This window comes from Orcinus orca, chromosome 5 (assembly GCF_937001465.1).
Source record: "Orcinus orca chromosome 5, mOrcOrc1.1, whole genome shotgun sequence".
Taxonomy (NCBI): Eukaryota; Metazoa; Chordata; class Mammalia; order Artiodactyla; family Delphinidae; genus Orcinus; species Orcinus orca.
The window spans coordinates 75,391,391-75,414,947 of NC_064563.1; the positions used below are offsets into that span (position 1 = coordinate 75,391,391).

Below are 23,557 nucleotides of genomic sequence, written 5' to 3' on the forward strand. Positions count from 1 at the left end.
AAAAAAAAAATTCACTGGCATATTCATAATAGGTTAAAAAAAAAAAGGAAAGAAATCTGTCCTTTCATTTTACAGATGATGAAACTGTGATCAGAAAGGGAAATGACTTAACAAGGATCACGCTGAATCAGACATAGGAACTGGAGCCCAGCCAGGCTCCTTGGCCCAGTGCCTCTCCTTGCTCTGGAGGAGCTCATACCCAACTGTAACAATCAGATGTGAGTGTGGCATCAGATGACTGCTCATAAATCTCTTCATCATACTGAAGTACTGGGGGAGATAAGGGGATTGGTCCTTCAGGATCTAGAAAGGGTTTTAAGAAAACCTTAGGGATAGAGCTCTCCCTAAATCACACAGACTTCTTTCCTTGGGAGATTAAAATGGGTGAAATCCTTTTTTTTTTTGAGTAGCTTATGAAGGGGGTGGGTAATCACTTTAATCACTTATTGGGGTTGTTGTCAAGGCAATTCAATCCTCTGAAGTCCCTTCCATCTGTGGGTCTGATTCTTTGGTTACCAACTGGCTTGCAGGTCATATGTGGCCAGGAATTATAGGGAGGAAGGAAACTAATCCCTCTTCAATGTCTACTTTGAGTCACGTAGTGTTATGCATTTCATATACGTTATTTAATCTTCACAACAAGCTTTCTAGATAGGTATTATTCTCAGTCTACCCCAGGAGTTCACAAAGGTTAGGTAACAAGCTCCAAGCCATGCAGATAATAGGCAGTACAACTACAACTATTATACCATCTCTCACCTCCAGATGAGTGGGCAGGAGAGGATGATTACACAGTTGGTTCCCCAGCTTCTCCCTAGTGTAGGTAACCCCCTTGCACTGCTCAGTGGGTCTTCAGGGCAAGTAACTCCTGTTATCCTCCTGGTCTGACTAACGGCTAGGGCATGAAGCTGCAGCGGAGGCCCAGGGTGGGAACGCTCCTGCTAGGAGGAAGGCATTTGGGTTGGCATCTCTTCCCAAAGGCTCCAGAGCGTTGCATAACAGGCAGATTCTCATTGAACAATGAGGCCAAACTTTGCTGCCAAAATTGTCAGTTTAAAGGTTCGCTCTGGGATTCCATTTTGAGACCAGCTTGGACTGGTTTGTGAAGGAAGAGGCAGGGACGATGGGATCTAGGGAGATGGTTAACATCTGGAGCTCAAGTAGTTTGTGCTGCGCAAAGTCAGCAAGATCATTTGATATTCCTCAGTGAATGGCCATTTCCATTAGGATCCAACCAATTTCTGGTGCCCCAGGGACATGAGCCAGCCTCCCGTTGGGAGGGGCGATGTGTTAAAGACAAACTCCAGGGATGTCATCCTGTCCCCAGGCCTCTGCCTTTCTAAAGATGAGCCCTCCTCCTGCCCTGCTGTTACTAATCAAATTAAACACGTTTCCCAAGTTGGTGCTGTAACCATGACTGTACATTTCTGCTTCTTGAAAAGTTGTGGCTGCAGGGATGTAAAACTCACCAATCAGCTGTGGCCCACCTGAGGCATGTCAGTCAGCTTCCTCTCTGTATCTTGCAATAGCTACCAGCCAGCCACAGAATTAAGCACCAACTCCCAGGTTCCTTTCCAGCCTCTTCACCCACCCCCTACATCCATTCTGGCCACATCAGAGTCCTCTTTCCTTAGCTAGATTTCCCCCTTCCCTGCTTCCAATCCTCTGTGTGGTTTCATCTGCTGGATTGTTCTCCCAACCTCCCCTTGTCCCCAGTTAAAAGTTTCATCTTCCCTCAAAGTATAGCTTCAGTGATTAAGATCACAAAGCAAAATTGACTTTAGCAAACTCCATTAAAAGACAACCAGGGTCCAAAGCAGTTGGATAAATAGGGTGGCTTTAGGTTCACTTCTAGTTCAGAGATCATGCAGGGGATTGGAATCTGTGCAGAGACCTGTGGAACAACCTGCTTCCCTGAGGCACCCCCTCTTTCATGCTGCTGGGACTTGCACTACCCCTCAGGAGCAACTGGACAGCTGCAGCTGAGTCACACAGGCTGCCAGGGGCCAGCCAGAAGCAGAGCTGTGTTTCTTGGCATTTCTCCCAGGTCCCCTGGTGGCCAACTTCTGTGGCTGTGCTGGGATTCAGACGTATCTCTGTGCTCCATGGTGAGATGCTTCAGTGCACTCGATCAGGATTTATTCATTCTAGCGTTCCTCCCACCGTAGCTCCAAAATAATCCTGAGAGGGGATTTTGAGCCCCTCCCACCGTGCCTCTTACCCTTTGCATGCTTTCCGTTACCTCCTGAAGCAGACAGTTCCCTGCACCTGCAGACCCTAGCCCAGCACACACTGGGCCAGGCTGCAGCAAGTCCTGGTACCTAGAGCACTTTGCTTTGCTCACCCTTGCAATACCAGTGACCTTGCAAACACTTGGTTGATCAAACAGTCCTCTCTCAACTTCCAGCAGAAAACTCAAGTGGGTGACTGGAGGGCAGGAGCCAGGTCCCATCAGAACCTGTGACTGTGTCCCAAACCCCCCAAACGCGGGCCCACCCCTCTCTAGGCTTAGCCAGGTCTTACAGAGTGGGGCTTTACTAAGATCCAAACATATTAGCTGTTTGTTAGATGAGCTCGTTTGTAGCAGATATTCAGAGTAGGGTTGAATCCAAAGGGAAAGGGAAAAGAGAGACCAAACTATTTTAGATTATATTTCAAAGCGAGATTGGTTTGTGAACTTTGAATTTTCAGAACAAACTCTGGGTGTGTCCAGGTCTGTCCACAGGGCCCAAGGTCTTAGCTCCATTCTGAGCCATGGTGCAGACCAGCCAAGCTCCGTGACAGCTCCTGGTTCCTCACTTTCATGGGTGGCCTTGGCAGAAGCTTAAATTCCTGCCATGGCTGTCTCTGCAGGTTGATCCCTGCTCAGTTCCTGACCAAACCTTGACCTTGGGTTCTGAGCTGCTGAGCTGGCTCCAGAAAGTGTTACTTATCAGAGGTCAAGTCCACTGGCTTCATAGACCACCTGTGCACCCGGGGTCTGAATATCTCCATGTTGTCTTTGTTCCCTCCAAGGTTTACGTCTTCAGGATCCCACTGTGGAGAAAAGACACAAGAGGTACCTTGGTGGAATAGGCCCTTCCCATCTCTTACAATTTCCCCAACGACAGCTCCAATCTTGGTCCTCATGGCCCAGGCACAGACAAGAACAAACAGGTAAGGACAAGTTAACCAGGTCTGTGTTTCTAGAACCTAACAGGGCAAGTATAACTTTAAATCAAGGAATTAATGGGCAGCCACCCTGAACAGACCAACCCTACTTCCCCCTCCTACTCTCTGTTCCCCCCTCTTCACCAAGTCCTTCTCTAGTGAGACTCAGTCATGCTCCCTTTATCCTGATAATTCCCACCTCCCTGCCTAACTCATTCCTGGAAAAGACCAGGCAAACTCAACCCATTCTTTATGGCCCAGGTAAGTTCCTCCTCTTCTTAGAAGCCTATCCTGACACCCATTGAGCTCTCCCCAGCTTCTCTATACTGCCTGTACCACTGGTTTGCAGCTGAGCATGGGCAGCCCTGCCCTGTGTGTCCACCTTGTCCTCTCAGGTAGATGACAGAGCTTCTTAGGAGCAGGGTACTGGTCTGCCCTTGCCCCCCCACATGGTGTTTCCTCTAAACTTGAGGTCAGCAGACTTGTCAAAAACAAACATTTAAAACCTAATCCAGAGTGGTGGTCACTGCCTGTGAGTATTTCATCACTCTGACTCAGACAAGTATGGGAAATTGAAATGTGTAGGGGTTAAAAAAAAAAGGTTAAAAGGAAAAAAAAAATAGGTGAGCACACAAGAACTGATGAAGCTGTTTGCAAAATCCTCCTATTGTTCTAAAACAACAGATAAAAGAGAGAGCTTTTCATGTGGGCCAAGAGCAAGGGCATCATCTTTAGTGATTCCAGCCACAGAGGCAAGTAGGGGTCGGGCTCGGGTCCTCTTTCTGCCACTAACTTGCTTTCTCTTCTCTGGATCTTGATTTCTCCATTTGTAAACTGGGAGGCTGAATCAGCAGCTAGATAATACGATCTCTCATTTCTGAGTTTCTATGACTGGTGATTCTGAGTCATAAGGTTGCATTTGACAGTAGCAAAAGACCCAGGAAACAACAAGCAAAGGCCACGTAGGATGTGTCAGCCCGGGCCAGACAATCTTATTTGGGCAAGAAAATAGAGCCAGGCACGGACATGCACTCCAAGAAAAGTGTTCCACCAGCTACTCAAACCTGAGCAGAATCAAACAGTCCAGTCCTCAGAGGGTCAGGACAAGGTCCTCAAGGCTCCCTGAGCCACTGAAAGATAATGCCCACACCCCATTAGTTATAAAACACAAATTGTAGCTTTGTTTCCAACAGAAAGAGAGTCCCGTTCAATTACTGATTTACTGCTCATAACTGAACTGAGTTCTACTACTTGGTCATGAAAAACAGTATCATGTTAAAAAGACCACCTCATCCCCAGTAACCATGCAGGCCAGGGACTGAGCTGATTTCATTGGTGCAGTTCAGCCCCTTGTACGTGTCTGGGACTGTGTCAGGCACACATACGCTAATTTCTCATCTACCTGTGGATGCAGACTTGGGCAGACACCTATAAGCAAATTCCTTCCAGACGTTATCAGAGATCCCAAGTAAAAGAGCTCCCTGGCCCCTCAGCCTCTGAGACCCAGTTGCCTAGCAGTGGAAGTGGGGGCCTGTTCCATTCTCTGAGAATGGACAGTGTGCTTTTTGATGAATTCTGTTTTCAAGTGGAGACCCACGTTCTAGATCTCAGTTCTGGACCAGTCTCACCAGGACCGCCCAGGGTGCTCATTAAAAAGAGTGATGCTGGGCTTCCCTGGTGGCGCAGTGGTTGAGAGTCCGCCTGCTGATGCAGGGGACACGGGTTCATGCCCCAGTCTGGGAGGATCCCACATGCCGCAGAGCGGCTGGGCCCATGAGCCATGGCCGCTGATCCTGTGCGTCTGGAGCCTGTGCTCCACAACGGGAGAGGCCACAACAGTGAGAGGCCCTCGTACAGCAAAAAAAAAAAAAAAAAAAAAAAAAAAAAGACTGATGCTGGGGACCCACCCCAGACCCTATCTGTGGGTTGGGACCTAAGGCTTGGCATTTGAACAAGCTCTTAGGGTGGTTCTTAGCCGCCCTGATGTGTCAAAACCACAGCTCCAGTTCCTAAAATGCCTTCTTAAGAGTTATCCTTGCTACTCCTGACCAATTCCACTGCCGGCAAACAGAAACAGCCCACCACTCTGGTCAGGTGCACTCTTTAAAGTGGATTAAGCCTTCGAAAACAATTTAAATCTCTTCCTTCTGAATTCCCAGAATATTGTGTTTTAAAATGTCATTTTAAGTAATAAAAACATCACTGGAATCCAGGCATTCAGAGAATTTGAGCAAAAGATAATCTACTCTCTTATCAGAAAAAAAATCCTGGGAGGTGACAGGCACAGGTGGCTGTCATGAATCATGTGCTTATTTGTCACTTGGAGGCGAGGAGGGCATAGAGACAGCAGCCAGCTGCCCAACGTCTCACAATGACAACATAGGGGAACGTTGATCTCGACTCCTGCAGCCACTCCCGGCACCACTACCATTAGTGACCTGCTGGGCTTCCTCTTGTTCAAAAACTTTTGTTCCAAGCAAGTTTCTTCCTTGGGTTATGCATCTTCCCTGAGCCCCTACTAGATGGTTTGGACAAAGCAGAAAGAACTCTGAAATGGAGAGCCTGGAAAAAACCCTCGACTTTCAGACTCTCCACTCATTTTCAAATTCTTTTTTTTCCTAGAGGAATTTGGCACGGGCCCAGCCATCCAAGGGGGGCTCACAAAAGCAGGAACTGAAATCAAGCCACAGGAAGTCCCTTGCAGAATAAAGAGAGAGCACGATTGTCCATACCTGCTCCGAGTTTAGGGCTTCCCAATAGTTCTGCTGCAGAATAAAAAGAGAGATTAAAAAAAAAGTGTTGACTAGATTTTGCCACCATCACAGAGCAGAGATCAGCGCCAGCCCCTGTCTGCTCAGTGAGCCAGGAGAAAGGCCCTCCGCCGGTCCGGAGGCAAAGGAACAACTGACTTCAGCAAGCAAAAAGGCAGCAGCTACGAGTGGCTACAACTTAGTTAAATGGTCAGTAGGATAATTGTGATAATTATGAAGGGCTACAGGTCCTTGAAAAAATTATCATCTATGCAGATTTAAAAATTACTATTAGAACTTATTATTAGGCATAATCATAAAGATTCCATTTATTAACCACATGGCTGAGATGAGTCAACACAAACCCATGAAACTAAGAAAGAGAGATGCAAATAAAATCCTCATCTTGAAACTATGGGGTATTTGCTACCAGCCAAGATTCATATTTAATCAGCCTTTACCGCACGGTTGGTTCCACCCCAAGCCTCAAATATGTCTGGCTCAGGTTCTTGAAGGGTAGTGTCGCCGTCTGCTCTCATTCGTCCAGCACCTCCTGTAGTGCCCAGGACACGTGTGTGTGTGTGTGTGTGTGTGTGTGTATTCATAAGCTATGAATCTGCAAATGTCTGTTATACTGATCTGCTGCCAATCTGCACAGTACACAGGATTTGGCTTTATTGTCACATTGAAACAAAGCCCCTACTGTTCAATTCTTTTAAAATTTCCATTTTGAACAACTTCTGTTTGTTTGCTTTTGTTTGGTTTCTCTGAGCTCCTTGAGGGCTGCAGTTTGACTCAACTTTGAGTCTTCAGGACCGGCAGGGCTGGCGGAATGCACTCAGCCCAGTCTGTTACGTGAATCTGTACGTGCCTGCGTGTGTGCAGCTGTGTATCTGTTAGGATTATAAAAACTTTATTGAACACCTCTATTTGTCCACGGATAACTGCTAGCCCAGAGATGGGGCTCTGCTCTGGGGCCTGCACAAGTCCCATTCTGGGTCAGAGCTGGAGGTAGGGGTGGAGTCAGGCAGAGAGGTCTGACCCAGGCTGTGCTGGCAGAGCTGTGCCCCAAGCTCAGTGGCAGGGCACCTGGCCGACTGGAGGCGAAGGGCAGAGGTTCCACCTTGAAACTGAGGAGGGCAGGGAAGGGGCACCAAAGCTGGGTCCTTGGTCAGTGCCCCCCACAAGAATGCCCTGCCCCCTGCTGGGTAGGATGAGGTGGCCACTGCAGGAGGGAGGGCAGGATATGGGGATGTGGGTGGCAGAAATGAAGCTTGAGAGTCGTCTCCCCAGTTTCTCCCTCTTCCCTCCCTCTCCCACCCACCCCTTCCAGGTCACATGCTTCCAGCCTGGTACCTATGAACTACTTCCCCCCGTTCCACGGGAGGACAGAATGGACCTAGAAAACTTGAGTCACCACTGACTTCAGCTGTACCACGCCTTTTTCTCTTGAACAACTTTTTAATTATAAGATTTTCAGTCATACACAAAAGCAAAATCTAATGAACACCTGTGGACATATTCTCTTTCATTTGCTCTAGCTCCCCCAATTTTTTATTTGCTGAAGTATTTTAAAGTAAATAATTTCATCTGTAAATACTTCAGTATGTATCTCATAGATAAGGACTTAAAAACTCCTAAGCACAGGACTTCCCTGGTAGCGCAGTGGTTGAGAGTCCGCCTACCGATGCAGGGGACGCGGGTTCGTGCCCCGGTCCGGGAAGATTCCACATGCCGCGGAGCGGCTGGGCCCGTGAGCCATGGCCACTGAGCCTGCGCGTCTGGAGCCTGTGCTCCGAGGCGGGGGTGGGGGTGGGGCCACAACAGTGAGAGGTCCGCAAAAAAAAACAAACTCCTAAGCACAATGCCATTAATACCTAACAAAACCGTGATAATTCCACAGCATTCATCTTTTAATGACATCCTGCTGGGGAAAACATAAACTAAAAAAAAGATTAAATGGAGAACACACAAAATTACGAAAAATGATGTTTCCACACACACTGCAAAAGACGGAAATGTTGGTGACAACACAGGTGGAAAAAGTTACATAACTTCTGCAAATGTAATAGAAATAAAAAGAGAGATGAAAGAAAATATGCTAAGAATAAGAACATTAATAGAAAAACTGGTGAAACCCAAATAAAGTCTGTACTTTAGTTAATAGTAATGTACTAATGTTAATTTCTCTGTGTTGACAAATGCAGCATGGTGGTGCAAGATGTTAACATTAGAGGGAATTGGGTGAAGGTATACAGGAACTCTCTGTCCTACCTTTGCAACTTTTATGTAAATCTAAAATTACTCCAAAAGAAAAAGTGTATTTAAAGACAAGCAAACAAATAAAAAAGTTTAAGAGTCCTCCAACTGAATTTGAAATGAAACCTTGAAACCTCCTTTTCAAAATCTTCAGCATCACAAGCAAGCTAAAATTTCAGAAGAGTACCCACTAGTGGAAGTAGTAGCCAGGATTTCTTTTTTAAGTCACTTTCTAAACTAATGATAATGTGCCTAGGGAATACAATTAACTCAAATCTTTGTAACTGAGGTCTCTCTCCACCCCCCACAAAGAAGTAAAAATAAATAAACATTTGTGTAGTCTTCCCTGTTTCAAGAGCAAAATTTGTTCATTTTTGTATAGAAAATTTTTCAAAACCCAAAATAAAGATTGCTCAGGGCTTCCCTGGTGGTGCAGTGGTTGAGAGTCCGCCTGCCAATGCAGGGGACGCAGGTTCGTGCCCCGGTCCGGGAAGATCCCACATGCCGCGGAGCGGCTGGGCCCGTGAGCCATGGCCACTGAGCCTGCGCGTCCGGAGCCTGTGCTCCGCAATGAGGAGAGGCCACAACAGTGAGAGGCCCGCGTATCGCGAAAAAAAAAAAAAAAAAAAAAAAAGATTGCCAGGATTCTATCCCTAAAAGAGGGCCTCTATGAACAGTTATTGAATAGCCCTCTGAAATACAAACAAACACACACACACACCCCCCCCAAATTATGCAAATGGCTTTTCTCTCTTAAAGTATAGTGAGCATTTCCACATATCCTTGAATTGTCTTTAGGATCACAATTCCATCATCTCCGTGAACCACAGCATGTAGCGTTTCAATTCACCTCATTTCTAAAAGAACACTTTTTCGTGCTTCTGAAACCAAGAAGCAACCTATAGGCGCTGTCCACAGGGCATGTGGTAAGCTCTCCTTTGTTCCTGAAGACTCTGAGGTGTGTCTCAGCCACTGAGGAAACAGGGTCACTTTCTAGGACTGGGAGCTGGATGGGCCCTCAGAGACCATTTGTTCAACTCCCTCCTCTTACATCTGGAGAGAAGCGACTTCCCCAAGATGGGGGAGGTGAAATGGTGTTGGACTCAGGACCCATTATAAAGGTTTTTTGTTTTTTCTGATCATAAAGTTTTTTTTTGTTTTTTTTTTTTGCGGTATTCGGGCCTCTCACTGTTGTGGCCTCTCCTGTTGCAGAGCACAGGCTCCGGACGCGCAGGCTCAGTGGCCATGGCTCACGGGCCCAGCCACTCCGCGGCATGTGGGATCTTCCCGGACTGGGACACGAACCCGTGTCCCCTGCATTGGCAGGCGGACTCTCAACCACTGCACCACCAGGGAAGCCCTGATCATAAAGTTTTGAGACTGGCCAGATACACGCCAGCTACAGTTCCGTCTTAGATTTCATCAAGTAGATTTCCTTTTTGATTTTCCTAGTACCTTACAGGCTTTTAAACCTTAACACCATACGCTTCAAAAATCTCATCCTTTCAATTTCTTTAGTTAGTTAATTAAGCAGTTCTATAGCACTTACTCCGGATCAAGCACTGTCTCACCTCCCATACTTTCTTTCCTCCTCTCTACCAGCCCAAACTCCCCACTCAGCTCTTCCTTCCTGGGCTGTCGTGAGGAAAATGGGATGTGAGGAAAAATGGATCACAGGCCGTGGAGTGCTGTATGCAAAGCCCATGGTGAACTGGATCAGTAAGAGAGAAGTTCTGACCCACACTGGGCCGGTTTCCCTTATAAAGATGACAGTTTCACTGCAGGGACATCCCACGGTTGGGATGAAGGGGAAGCCGAGATGAAGGCCTATGTATTACAACGGTGGGCAGCAAGGGTTGGGAGCGAGCACCTCTGAACTCCACTGACAAGGAGATGCAAATACTGTATTTAGGCCAAACTCCAAGACCACCAGTGGGAAAGGCCTTGGCAACCCTGGCTCCTGTTCCTGATTTTTTTTAAATTATTTTTTCCCATTAAAACAGGAGATATAATTGACATAAAACATTGTATGTTCCTGATTTTTTTGGAAAAAGTTTTGCTATTCATATGCTGCTCAGAACCGAAGAAGTGGCCCAGGGAAGGGCGGGAAATGGCCATGATCAAGTTGGATTCAGGAGCAGGGCTGCTGCAGATAAAACACAGGATACACCGTGAAATGTGTATTTCAGATAACAAATAATGTTTTAGTATAGGTGTGTTTATCTGAAATTCAAATTCACTGGCCTCTTGTATTTTTTGCCTGTTAAATCTAGCAACCCTACTCAGGAACACAGGGAAGGCTTCCCGGAGGAAGCAGGATTTAGCCAGGGCCTTGAAGGGCAGAAGACAGATGAGCAAAGGAACCCAGAGAAGGGAAAGCTGGCTGGATGTGCAGAGGAAAACCTGGAGAGTTAGCCCTGAACCAGACAACGAAATGTCCTAGAGGTCAGGCTAAGGGGTCTGGACATAAACTGTAAGCAGTAAGGAGCCACAGAGGGCCTTAGAGCAGCAAGGCCATGGAGCTGATGGAGTGTTGGGAAGAGGAGGAGGGACGGAGGCAGGAGCTCAGTCAGGAGCTCTTCCCTGGATTTCAGGCAGCGTGATGGAAATGCTTCTAGAGACTGCGGAGGCCAGAAGAGGTTTTCTGAGTGGCACCCAGGCAGACACAGCAGCCCATTTTGCTGGTGGTTGGCCCCGCTGTTTTCCTGATGGAAGCCTTTCCACTTCTAAGAACCGACTCAGTGTAATTCACCTCCGCCTAACTCCCCCAGTACACTTGCTCACTTAAGGTCACTTGCTAAATGGGACCTGAAAGATGGCCCAGTTCAAAGCTCATCATCCGCGGGAACAGTGCTCTGTCAGAGCCTCACCAGCTCCCTGAGTTCATTATCTCCACTCACTGAGCAAGTCCAGAGAAATGAACGGCGTCACCTGGTTCAAAGGCTCTCAGGGCCAGCATAGGTGTCTGAGCCCGCTTGCAGCCCGTTGTCCACTGCACTGCATCTAGCACCATCGGCAGGCTTGCAGGGCCCCAGCAGCACCCCCACTTGATCCTCAGAATCACTCCGTAATGTAAGTAGGGCAGGTCTCCTGATTCCCACTTACAGAGGGAGAAACTAAAACCCAAGAAGTCCAGGGCAGAACCAAGGCCGCCTGGCAGGTCAGCGAGAGCCTGGACAAGCCAGTGTCCACCCGACCCCTGGTCAGCCCTCTCTCTCCTGCCCAGCCCCGTTGCCCTGGGGGGGCCCAGTACAGTCTTTCCTTACCCCCAGGGGAACTAGCTGACTGTCCACACATTTCCGGACGCACCATCTCTCACTGCTGCCGAGCACATAGGGGCACACAGATCTGTGCAGGGCAGATACCATGCCCTGAACTTAATTTCTGGTCTTTGGGACCTATTAGAAATTTCTGGCCTCTTTCTTCATACGTATATGTATTTACTTCTAAAATTAGCACTTTTAGAGTCAGTGTGTGGGTGTGTATTCTTTTTATTAACTAATTAATTGTTTTTTCCTTGAAAGAATGATTTGGCTTTAAGAATGACAAACATCCAAGGGACTGTGTCCTGGTCTGCTGGTGCTGGAAGCAGGGTCTGGAGAGGGAACAAGCAGTCCTGGCTGTCAAGAGCCTTAGGCACAGAATTAGCAGGACACGGGGTCTGGGACGCGAGCCTCTTCAGACAGCAATCTGGTGTGTGGTGTTTGGCTCTATGCGCGCGCGCGCGCGCGCGCACACACACACACACACACACACACACACACACACACACTGAGCCAGCTCCAGGTACAGTCATTCTCAACATGCAGACTTTCTTCTGTTGACAGAAACAGCCTCCTTGCAGAATTCCTACAAAGCTTCAATGGCATTGCTAGGAAGCACAGAAGGAAAAAAATGACTAAACACAAAGCTGGACTCAATCTTTTCTTGCATCCCAGAGGCTAGGAGGAAAAAAACCTTTAAAAGGCACAGGAGCAGTCTCAACACTGAGGGAATGTCGACCCTGCACTCATAAAACAGGTGCTGGCTGCCCCGGCAAGTGAGCGGGCCACTCCGGAAAGCCCTGCTCCCTCTGGGCCCTGGTCCCTCACCCACAGACCATGAGCCAGTGACCCTTCCTCCACATGTGTTCAGAACGCCCTCCGACGGCTGTGTCAGGAGACAGGCTGCCTGGTGTCGAGTAGCTGAGTGAGTAGGTGCACAGTCTCCGTGGAGTGTGCCCTGTCTTGTGGAGACGTCCAGAAATCCACACAGCCCACACAAATGGCCTGTCTACAGGGTTATGAGTCACATTCAGGCTCCACTGCCATTAGTCTGGTGCCCTGACCAGCCCATCCAGTGGACACTTGAGAAAAGGTGAAAATGACCCAGTTCTCCCTCCACGCAAGCTCCCGTGCCTTATCTGTCTCTACTTCACCTCTTTTCATGGGTGTTCTGCATCACTGGAATTCCTTGTAAATCCCAATGTTTTATCCTGCCTATTAGACAGGACCCTGCCTGAGAACACAGGTAGTGCATAGGTAAGTGGAGACAGTCCTGTGGAGAGAGTTTTCTCATCTGTAAAATGGGAATGATAGATAAGAAACTCGGCCCTGGGTAGTTACTGCTGAGGCAGTGGGGTGTAGTGGGTAACAACAGGGTTTCAGAGCCACACAGAGCTGTGTTCAAAACCCCAGGTCTGCCAATTATAACGATGACGATGATGACGATGATGATGTTTTCTTGGGCAGGTTACTAAAACTCAATGAATCCCAGCCTCCTCTTCTGGGAAACAAGAATATTTAAAGGTACTTGCCTCAGGGCTGTTAGGAGGACTATATCAAACAGTGCTTGTAAAGTATAGAACATACCACGCCTGCCTCATGACACACACGCAGTCACTGTGAGCAATGAATTTAAAAACGCGTAGTGAGCTGAGTGCTGTGGATACAGTGTATGTCGTGTTGAGGGACCTCTCTTCTCTCCACCTCCCTCAGCACGGCAGGAGGTAGGTCTTCAAACCTGTGGGTATGTGCCCCAAGGACATGGACACAAAAGCACCCTCTGAGAGTTAAGTCACAAAGTCGGAAAGGACCACAGAGTGACAAACACAACACCATAGCGACAAAGAGTGCCCCCAGGCCTCCAGAGTGGGGGGCACAAGCGTTCACCTATGGACCCGCGGGTCAAGCAGGAGCCCAGCTGGCTGGCAAAAGACACAGACGACTGTAGCCAGAGAGTACAAACAGATGCCCTGGGTGTCTCAGCCCAGTGTTAGGAAATATCTGAACTGTGCAATCCATCTTGGGAGCAAGAGAAGTCGCAAACCAGAAGAGGTGATGACCTGGGGCCCAGCTTCAGTCCCTTGGGTGTGGTGTGGTCTGGAGGAGCAAAGTCATGATCAGACTGTGACCAACCTACCAAGTACCTCCCACTGCGTGTGGTGGGTCAGACCAGCCCCCCTGCCCTCATGCATTTTTCTTTCAAATGCCCCCCCAAGAACATGTTTGCTAAATGAGTGACCCAAACAGGTGGATGAAATGCAGTGTCACACTCATCGGCTAAAAGACACCCTCTTCCTCCCCTTCAGCCATCAGGGAGCCAGAACTTTTAAGGAATATTGCTCTGAAAAACTGGGGAGCCCACCCAATCAATCCCACCGCCCTGAGGCAGCTGCTGGTTGATGGGCTTGTGGCTTAACTCTCATTTTCTTCTTTACATCTTCCAACATTTCTACAATAAACATGTATTACTTTTAAGAGAGAATATATAGATTAGAGAGAGAATATAGAGAGAGAATGTATAGATTACCAGAAGGCCGGATGGGCCACAAGCCTGACAAGCTACACTGTCCCCTGCTCGCATTTCCTCAGTGCCTGTGTTTAGTGAGATTCTAAGTAACTTCCGATCGGGACTCAGCGCTTTGTCATGTGGAACGCGTGGGTGTTTTGGGGAATGAAGTAGGAGGCTGTGCTGGGGGTTCTGGAGGGGGTGGGTGGGGTAGATGGGGGCACCTGGGCTTCTAAAAATATACCCCTTGTTTAGCAAGGGCAAAAGCATTCATCTCCATTTGCCTCATGTATGAGCGCGACCCTGTGCCCTTGGAATTTAAAAGGAAAGAGCGAATAGAGGAGAGGGAGAAAAAGGACCGCAAAACACAGAAACTGCCCGAAACAGCCACAGAGACAAATTTCTGAATTGTTCAAGGTCACTGTCCAATCCTTAGCTCAGTTGAGGGTTCCCACAGAGTGAGCTTGCTTCCCACCCTCCCCAAGCCCCCTCCCCCCATCTCACCAACTCAACTGTCCCTTCCCCTCACTGAACACACTCTCCCTCTCTCCCCTTAGCCTTAGACTCTGCCCGGACTGCTGGCTCCGGGCTGCCAAGACATGCACCTTGGGTTGTCTGACACATTCTGAGACCAGATCCAAGAAATAAACAGCACCAAATGAAGGACTCAGGGATACACGGAGCCCAAATGGTCCTTGGTCTGGAGCAGAATTTCTCCCTCAAAACCCACCTCTCAATGACCAACTCTGTGTGTTCCAGGATCAAGAGATAAAGATGAGGGCAGCCCAGGCCCCTAGACCTAAAAGCCTGTGCACAGCCTGGCCGGGGAGACAGGTCCCTGCAGCCCTCAGGCTACAGGGCAAACAATACCAGAGATGGAAGAGAGGTGTATGCTCTGAGCACCCAAGGGAAGGAGGCTTTAATCTCTGGTGTGTACGTGGAGGGGAGGGGAGTTCACACAGCAGGTGGCATCTGGGTAGGATTCTGACACACGGCAGTTGGGCCAGAGGAAATCCCAGGAAGAAAGGCCCAGAGCCCTGGGGATGAGGGAAGAGTCCATGGCCAAGGAGGACATGTAGGTGAGGGCAGGGGAGGGGCACGAGGCTGGGGCAGGTGTGCAAGGCCTGAACCCCACACCAAGGGATCTGGACTCTACCCCGCAGATCAGGGGCTCTAAGTCTTTCGGATTTCAGGGTCCACTACGAGTTGAACGAATCTGGGGGACTGACTCAGGACAGATGATTGATTACTTTGCCAAATAAGGCCATTAAGACCAACACCAAACCCTCAACACCAACTTAGCACTTCCTGTTACCGTCAATTCATAAAAGGGCATTTAAATATCAAAAGAGTGGGAGACCCCAGCAAACCCAGAATGAAGGACGGTCCCTCCCCCTGCTGGTACCACCTGTCCACTATGCTGTCCTTGTTCTCACTTGCCTGTGGCAAAGGGAAACTTCCTCCTGACCAGGGCTGGGAGCCACAGCTGTGGGGCTGAGAGTGACAGGACCGTAGACCTGAGAGTTAGACCCATTTCCGGCATCCAAAATGTGATGTGTTTTGTTCAAAGATCCAAAAATTCAAAATGAGGCAAAGCTTATGAAAGTGCCAGGCACAATGCCCATTGAGGGCCCCTGTGTATGACCCTGACAGCACCACAGGGGACAGCCTGGCGCTCCTTGCAGGGGAAGAAAGCCTTCCATGGTCAAATGGGTTTGGGAAACACCAAGACTCTTTAAAAAGTTTGTTAGGGGCTTCCCTGGTGGCGCAGTGGTTGAGGGTCCGCCTGCCGATGCAGGGGACGCAGGTTCGTGCCCCGGTCCGGGAAGATCCCACATGCCGCAGAGCGGCTGGGCCCGTGAGCCGTGGCCGCTGAGCCTGCGTGTCCGGAGACTGTGCTCCGCAACGGGAGAGGCCACAACAGTGAGAGGCCCGCGTACCGCAAAAAAAAAAGAAGTTTGTTAGTCAGCATTTATTTCTGCAAGACTTGAATGTGCCCCATGATTCAGCGTGCAGTGTTTCCATGACTCATTTGACTGCGGAAAGTCCTCCTCAGCACGGACAGCGTGGGAAAGTTCTCGCGCAGATGCTTATTCACTACTGAGTGGGCATGAGGCTGGCGTGGGCCGAGGAGAACAGAGCAGTGCAGGCACCTCAGAGGCACCAGCAAGCACGCGTGAAGGAGGCCCCGTGCACCTGCCGGCAGACACAGCACCTACCTCGAGGTCAGAGTTGATGGAGGAGACCTGGGAGGAGCTACTGGAGGACACGCACGCCCGGATGACCTGAACCGGAGGGTACGAGGGGGGCTCCTGCAGGGATGTGGCTCCCGTGCTTGTCTGTCCATCTCCAGGCAGCCTGGTGGCACTGCAGCTCGCCTGCAAGGTGTGCGGGGAAGGGCAGGCAGGAGACTTGGTTGGCATCTTTGTTTTTCGCACTGTCAGAGCATCCACGTGCTTCAGCATTCAAAAGGCACGAAAGGACGCAGCCGCCTCCACCCTCCTCCTGCGGCCACTCAGCTCCTCCTCAGAGGCAGCCGGCCCTCCTTTGTGTGTCCTTCCCAATAGTCTGTGCACACGAGAGCAAATGCATGTACACGTTTCCCCCATTTCCACTAATGGTAGTACACTCTATACTCTCTTATGCATCTTGCTTTATTTCACTTAACAACATGCCTTAGAAGTAGTTTTATAGCAGTTTTTTTTTTGGTAGCATTGTACAGATGTTCACAAGCTATTTAAACCAGTCCCCTGCTAATGGACGTTTAGGATATCCCCAGTCTCTTGCTTTTACAATCAACCCTGGCTGCAGTAAATTATACCGTACATTAAAAATTTCAGGATATAAAGGATAAATTCTTAGAAGTGGAATTGCTGGATCAGAGGGTATGAGCGCTTGTAATTTGGATAGCTCTTGCCAAAAGTGTGCTCCCTAGAGGCTTAACCAACGCACCCGCCAGCAGCCTATGAGAGTGAGCTGGGAAGGGTTAAGGGAGGAAGAAACTTGTGAGATTACCTGTCTGTCTGTCTGTCCATCTATCTCAGAAGAAAGCTTCCTCCCACAGGCCTCACAGGGGTTTCCCCAGAGATCCTCAAGGCTCCCGGCTGGGCTCGGAGCCAGGCGGTCATCCCACTGACACAGCACAGGGGGAATAACCCACCTTCTGGACCGTATCTTCCACCAACTAACCATATGACCTCGGCAAAAAACTTATCCTCCGGAGTCTCAGTTTCCTAATCTGTAGAAGGGGTTGGTAACCCCTGCCTTGCTTCCTTTGAACTGGTGTCACGGGGTTCAGGTTTAGTAAACGTCCTGGACACACGAGAAGAACAGCTGCTCATACGGGTCCCCAAATCACGCAGGGCTCCAGCCCTGGAGGGGTCAAGGGCACAGTTCCCTGTGAGAGTCGGCTGGAAGGGAGGAAAATCCACAAAGGAGACAAAGACAGCTTTCTGGGTGGGAGGGGGGGGAGGCGGGGCAGCAGAGGCCTCCCAGGCCACAACAAAGGAAATAATCTATCAATTCCTCAGGTCTGACCACACCTGAGTCAACAGAGAAAATGGAGTTTTCAAATGCTGCAAGCTGTTGACTCCTAGGACCCCACACCCTCGGTCTCCTAGGCTCAGCCTGACCCCAGCTGCATCTCTTGGAAAATCCCTCCTTGACCAGCACTCAGGAGGTGATGCTGGCAAGAGTGAGCACCACTCTGGCTCTTTTGCCCACTTCCTGATGGTAGTTCAAACAGGACGTGTATCAAGGCACATGGCAACAGGGTACCGATATCACCACAACATGCCCATCGGGACAGTCTCATGAAAAAAAGAAAATAATTTGCTAATGCAGCAGGCATGAAATGGTGGCATGAAACGGTGGCATAAAAAGCATGTCCTCTGTATAAAAGCTCAGGTGCCAGAGTCAGACAGGATTAGTCTGAAACCTATTCCTGTGATTTTCTAACTATGGGATCTTGGGCAAGTGAGTTAATCCTCCCTGTGCCTCATTTTAAAAGAATAATAAGGGGGGCTTTTCTGGTGGAGCAGTGGTTAAGAATCCGCCTGCTAATGCAAGGGACATGGGTTCAAGCCCTGGTCCGGGAAGATCCCACATGCCGTGGAGCAACTAAGCCCATGTGCCACAACTACTGAGCCTGCGCTCTAAAGCCCGCGAGCCACAGCTACTGAGCCTGAGTGCCACAACTACTGAAGCCTGCACGCCTAGAGCCCGTGCTCCGCAACAGAGAAGCCACCGCAAAGAGAATCCTGTGCACCGCAAGTAAAGAAAGCCCGTGGGCAGCAACGAAGACCCAACACAGCCAAAAATAAATAAATAAATATTGAAAAAAAAAAAGAAGAAGAAGGGTTTCCCTGGTGGTACAGTGGTTGAGAGTCCGCCTGCCGATGCAGGGGACACGGGTTCGTGCCCCGGTCTGGGAAGATCCCACATGCCGCGGAGCGGCTGGGCCCGTGAGCCATGGCCGCTGAGCCTGCGCGTCCGGAGCCTGTGCTCCGCAACGGGAGAGGTCACAACAGTGAGAGTCCCGAATACCGCAAAAAAAAAAAAAAAAAAAAAAGAATAATAAAATGATTAAGTATTAATAAATGACAATAGAAATAATACTAGTATCTACCTCAGGTTGTTATAAGACTCTGCGTTGCTAATAATTGTAAAAAACATTTATCAAGCGCTTACTCGGTGTCAGCCATCATGCCGAGTAAGAAGCTGCATCGCATTTTGGTCAAAGGCACAGACTCGGCAGAGACAGGTCTGAACCCTGGTTCTACCACCAACAAACCGTGTGACCTTGAGCAAGTTGCTTAACCTCTCTGGGCCCCATTTTCCTTCTCTGTAAAATGAGCATAATACCTCAAGGGTTGGCTGTTGGATTACATGAGTTGATCTATATAAAGCACTTAGACCAGTACTCCAAGCACTGTGACCAGTCAGTACAATAAGCATCATGGAAGGGTTGGCTGCTATTATTTACTCAGAGCCTGGCAAGTAGTTAGCCCTCAGTAAACAGACCACTATGCAAATGATGACCCTAGAGCCCAGGGAGGCGGCTTCTGCCCAGGCTCCCTGCTGGGAGCTGTCTTGGAGGCAACTCTCGCCCTCTGGTGGACACAGAAGGAAGAGGCCGAATGGAAGTATTTGCTCAAAAATGTGTTGGCCGGCCTCAGTGGAGGAGAACGGAAGAGGAACACAGTCTTCTCTCAAGGAGTCTGCTCTCCAGTGGGCATCCACTCAAGATTCAGGTACTGGAAGGGTTCAAGTGAATGCAACTTTTGCACTATTATTTTTCACAAGTTCCACGATTTAAAAATTTCTAGTGCAAAGCGTTGGCCAGATGCTGCCAGGGCTCCCTGTGCTTTCCCCAGGGCTTCCCATCACCCACCCACCCACCCACCCTCTGGACAGAAGAAGAGCTTAATGGCCGAAGTGGACTCTTAATCGTGAAAGCGTGCTCCAAACCTCCCAGAACTTCACTTACGTCACATACAGGTTATTTACACCCACTTTCCAAGGAACAACAGCAAAGAGTAAAACCTTTCTCTCAGGCACAAAGTCTGAGCGTCAGCACATCCCAGGGGCAGCCCAGCGGGGCGGCTATCACTGCACTCTGGGTTCCAAACACACCTGTACGGAGAACCCGTGACATGACGCACCAGGGTTTTGGCAAACAAGACAGAAGGAGACAAAGTTTATATCCCAGCAGGAAACAGAAAACAAACAAAAGTAAAAGATCACGATAAGTGCTTTGCAGAGCATTTTAAAAGGTAATAAAATAAACAGCAGAGGGGTGGAAGCAACTTTTCCACAGAATGAGTGGTGGGGGAAGGAGAAGGTGACATTTTTACTGAAATCGGAAAGACAAGAAAGAAGCATCCATGCAAAAAATCAGGAGGAAGAGCATGTAGGCAGAGGAACGGAGAGAAATTCTGTGCAGAGAGAGGTGAAGAGGGGAGAATAGGAGGCAGTGAGGGAGGGGGAAAGCGTGGGGCTGTGGCAGGAGATTAGATTTTATTCTGCGTGAAATGGGAAGCCAGAGGAGTGTTTTTAAACAAAGACGAACAAGATGTCATTTACATTTGTAAGAGACCCTTCTGGTTACTGGTTGTAAATGGAGGGTGTGGGACAAGAATAGCAGTGAGAGGAAAACCAGTTAGGAGGCTCCTGGATCTAACTTGTTTTTTTCTTTCTTTATTGAAGTATAGTTGATTTACAATATTGTGTTAGTTTCAGGTGTACAGAAAAGTGATTCATTTCTACATATTTATATGAATATACCTAGATTCTTTTTTTCCAATTCTTTTCTATTACAGCTTATTACAAGATATTGAATACAGTTCCCTGTGCTATACAGTAAAACCTTGTCGTTTACCTATTTTATATATGGTTGTGTGCATCTGTTAATCCCATACTTCCAATTTATCCCTCCCCCTACCCTTCCACTTTGGTAACCGTAAGTTTGTCTTCTACGTCTGTGAGTCTGTTTCTGTTTTGTAAATAAGTTCATTTGTAATTTGGGGGGGTCATATTTTTTAGATTCCACATATAAGTGATATCATATGATATTTGTCTTTCTCTGTCTCACTTACTTCCCTCAGTATGATAATCTCTAGGTTGGATCTACTTTAAAAGCAGTATTTGCGAGACTCACAGATGGGTGATATGGGCACGGGCGTATCGTGAGGGAAAGAGAGGAATCTGAGTTTGACCCACTGCACGGACAGTGGTGTCGCTTACTGACATGAGGAAGATGGGGAGAGGAGCTGGTCTGGACATGGAAATCCAGAATTCTGTATTGGACACGGCACGTGTGAGATGCCACATGGGGACGATGAAGAGGGAGGATGAAGAGGTAGTGGGGCAGCCAAGACTGGAACTGAAGGAGAGGAAAAGGATGGAGACACAGGCCAGGGAAATCAGCCCGAGCTGGCAGGTAGGGCTATGGGACTGGAAGAGTGTACCCAGAGAAGGGAGCCCTCCTGAGGCGGAGCTGCGGTACTGCAACCTTGAAGTCCGCTCACCAGGAGGAGCCCGCAGAGGTGAGGGTGGCAGAAAAACCAGGACAGGGAGGGGCCCAGAAATCAGAAGAAGCAGGCGGCCAAATGAGTAGAACCTCAACTGGACAGAAATGACCCCGGGATTTAGCAACTGGGAGGTCGCTGTAGCCTCGACAGGAACGACTTAGTGGGGTGTGGGACATGGAGTGGGCTTCTTGTCGCCTCTTTCCCTCCAACCCTCTTCCTCCTGAAGGCCCCCCGTGCAGAACCCTGGGAGTCATCTGAAGCATGCGGTCCTCTTCACCGCCACATCCTCACTGCCCCCACTGCTCTACCTGCCGACTCCACTGCAGCTCTGCTTCTCCATTGGCTGCAGCCTTGGTTCAGGCCACACCATGTCTTTCCTGGACTTACAACTGTCCCTCACTGACCCCCTTGCTTCTAGTCTCCACTCCCTAGTCTGCCCCCCAACATGCCTGAGTGACGGCTCTAAAATGCACGTCTGACCCTGAGTCTCTAGTCCTGAAGCCTCCTGAACTCCCATCACCCTCTGCGATCTCACACTTACCCCGCCTCCACCCTTTCATCTCCGAGCTCCCCTTCATCTGACCACCACCGCCCGCCCCCCACCAAGGCCTCTGAGAGTTCCTTCCTCTTTTTACAGGCTTTCCTGCCTCATTCCGCCCCTCCTGCAGCTAAAGTGTCACTTCCTCCAGGAAGCCTTCCAGGACTACCTCCCACCCTTCTGTGGCCCACAGCCACTTACCTGCTGCACAGGCTCGATGGTCAGCTCCAGGTAGCGGCTGACAGCTGCCATCCTCTTGAGGGGCTTGCAGTAAGGAAGCGTGGTGAGAGGCACCCAGTCCGAATTCTTTCAAGAGGGGATGGGGAGACAGAAAGGGGGATTCTTAAAGTCAGGAGACCTTTTCTCAAAACAGGATCCCAGTTTCTTCAAAAGAACCCCTACAGTATTTTTTTCTGTTCTTTTATGGCACATCTCACTTTCTGCTTCCTGTGAGATGTATCTTATCTGCCTCTTTGAGGTCACAGTAGGTGGGTGGGTCCCAAACTTGGCTGCACTGTGGAATCACCTGGGCTTCTTAAAAAACCAAACAACTGAAGTTTAGCTCTCACCCCCCACCCCGCCCCACACCAGACATTCTGATTTAATTGGTATGGATGTGACTTGCAGAGTTTAAAAGCCCCCCAGATCATTCTAAAGTATGGGAAAGTTTGGGAACCACTGAAATGGGTGCTAAATAAGTGTTTTTGTAAAGCAGTGTGGTTCTTGAACTTTACTGCGTACCAGAAGCACCCAGAGGACTTATAAAAACACCCCGGGTTTTGGATTTGGTAGAGCTGGGTGGAGCCCTAAGATCTGCATTTCTAACAAGTTTCCAGGCAGTGCTGGTCCAGGGACCACACTTTGAGAACCACTGATGGAAAGACTGCTGAAGAGATTACAAAGGCTCCACTTCCTGTCTTCAAAATACTAAACACACAGGGCTCTCTTGAAATACCTTAGCTCCCCATTGGGATATAATTTTGTAACAGTTTCTAGAATGGAATGAAAATAACTTCCCACTAGAGCCTCCTTGGGAACTTGGATCTTTGGTCTAAGCACCTGTATCTCCCCTTTTACCTTGGTCATACCCACACTACCTTCTACTTCATTAACTCAGTCAGATTACACTGTTAAACCTAGAAAATTCGGAGGAGGGGACCCGGTTCACTCACACAGAACCTCATTTCTACTCTGAAAGAAATGAAGGTAGTGAGGAGTCCAGGTAGTAGGCGAGACTTTTTTTCCTCAAAAAATGATCTTAGAAAAGGGGGAGCTGCTGTATGTTCAACTCTTTACCAGCTCTCTTATTATTATGAGGCACTTTCTCAACTATTTGCAACAAGGACTTTTGACAAAGAAAAATTGCCTCAGTTAGCGTAGCTCTGCTTACTTAGAGGGGTCACCCGATTAAATCAGCAAAAGGCAGAGACAAACACATTCACTGGTATGACATCATTGTAAAGGGTGGAAGTTATTTGTAAGCAGCACTTTTAAAAATCAGCTTTTTAGTGATACCAACTTAAAACAAAAGCCGTGTTAGTATGTGGATGTCAGATGCATGCGAAAGTGGGAACTTAAGTTTTTACGAAATGAGGGCAAAAAGCACATTACTTCTAAACTAACGTATTAATTTATATAGTATGTGAACTTAAATATATATATGTAAATTACCAAATAGCATAATAGCAAACTTAAAAAATACTTTGTACTTGGGAAAACAGAGGATCCTACTTATTCAGGGCACTCAGCATTGCGCGTAACAGTAGTTTTTTAAAGTGACCAACTGGCCAAGCTTGTGGGGACCCCCAGGATTCCCAGGCCCGGCCCCGGTGAGGCTCGCTGCCTCTGCCCATGCTGTGCACAAACACCGGGGGGCCCCGTCCAGCTGTGAGACCTTGCCTCGGTCCTTGCCTCCTGGTTTTCTTCCTCCTTCTCTGCACAGGTCAAAAGGGCTTGGGTGTCGGCATTCTCTCTGGCTTCAGAGGCAAATCCCAAAGCATGTCTCAGCTTGCTCTTCATCACCCAGGAAAGGAAAATGATCTGAGAAGTGAAGTTAAGGT

General features: G+C 48.7%; 1 protein-coding gene across 3 annotated transcripts in view; it reads right to left on the reverse strand.

The window, feature by feature from the left end:
* Positions 1-2,126: 2,126 nt before the first annotated feature.
* TMEM44 (transmembrane protein 44) overlaps positions 2,127-23,557 on the reverse strand; it is a 35,827-nt gene continuing 14,396 nt past the window's right edge. Inside the window, exons 7-11 of one of the 3 annotated variants that reach the window (XM_004278767.3) lie at positions 23,397-23,537; positions 21,699-21,803; positions 16,148-16,306; positions 5,883-5,915; positions 2,127-3,036 (exon numbers count right to left, since the gene is read on the reverse strand). In XM_004278767.3, the coding sequence (XP_004278815.1) occupies positions 2,926-3,036; positions 5,883-5,915; positions 16,148-16,306; positions 21,699-21,803; positions 23,397-23,537 (549 nt within the window). In that variant the 3' untranslated portion in view covers positions 2,127-2,925. The remainder of the gene's footprint in view (positions 3,037-5,882; positions 5,916-16,147; positions 16,307-21,698; positions 21,804-23,396; positions 23,538-23,557) is intronic. The other 2 variants (XM_033403741.2, XM_033403739.2) reach the window with 2 other exon arrangements.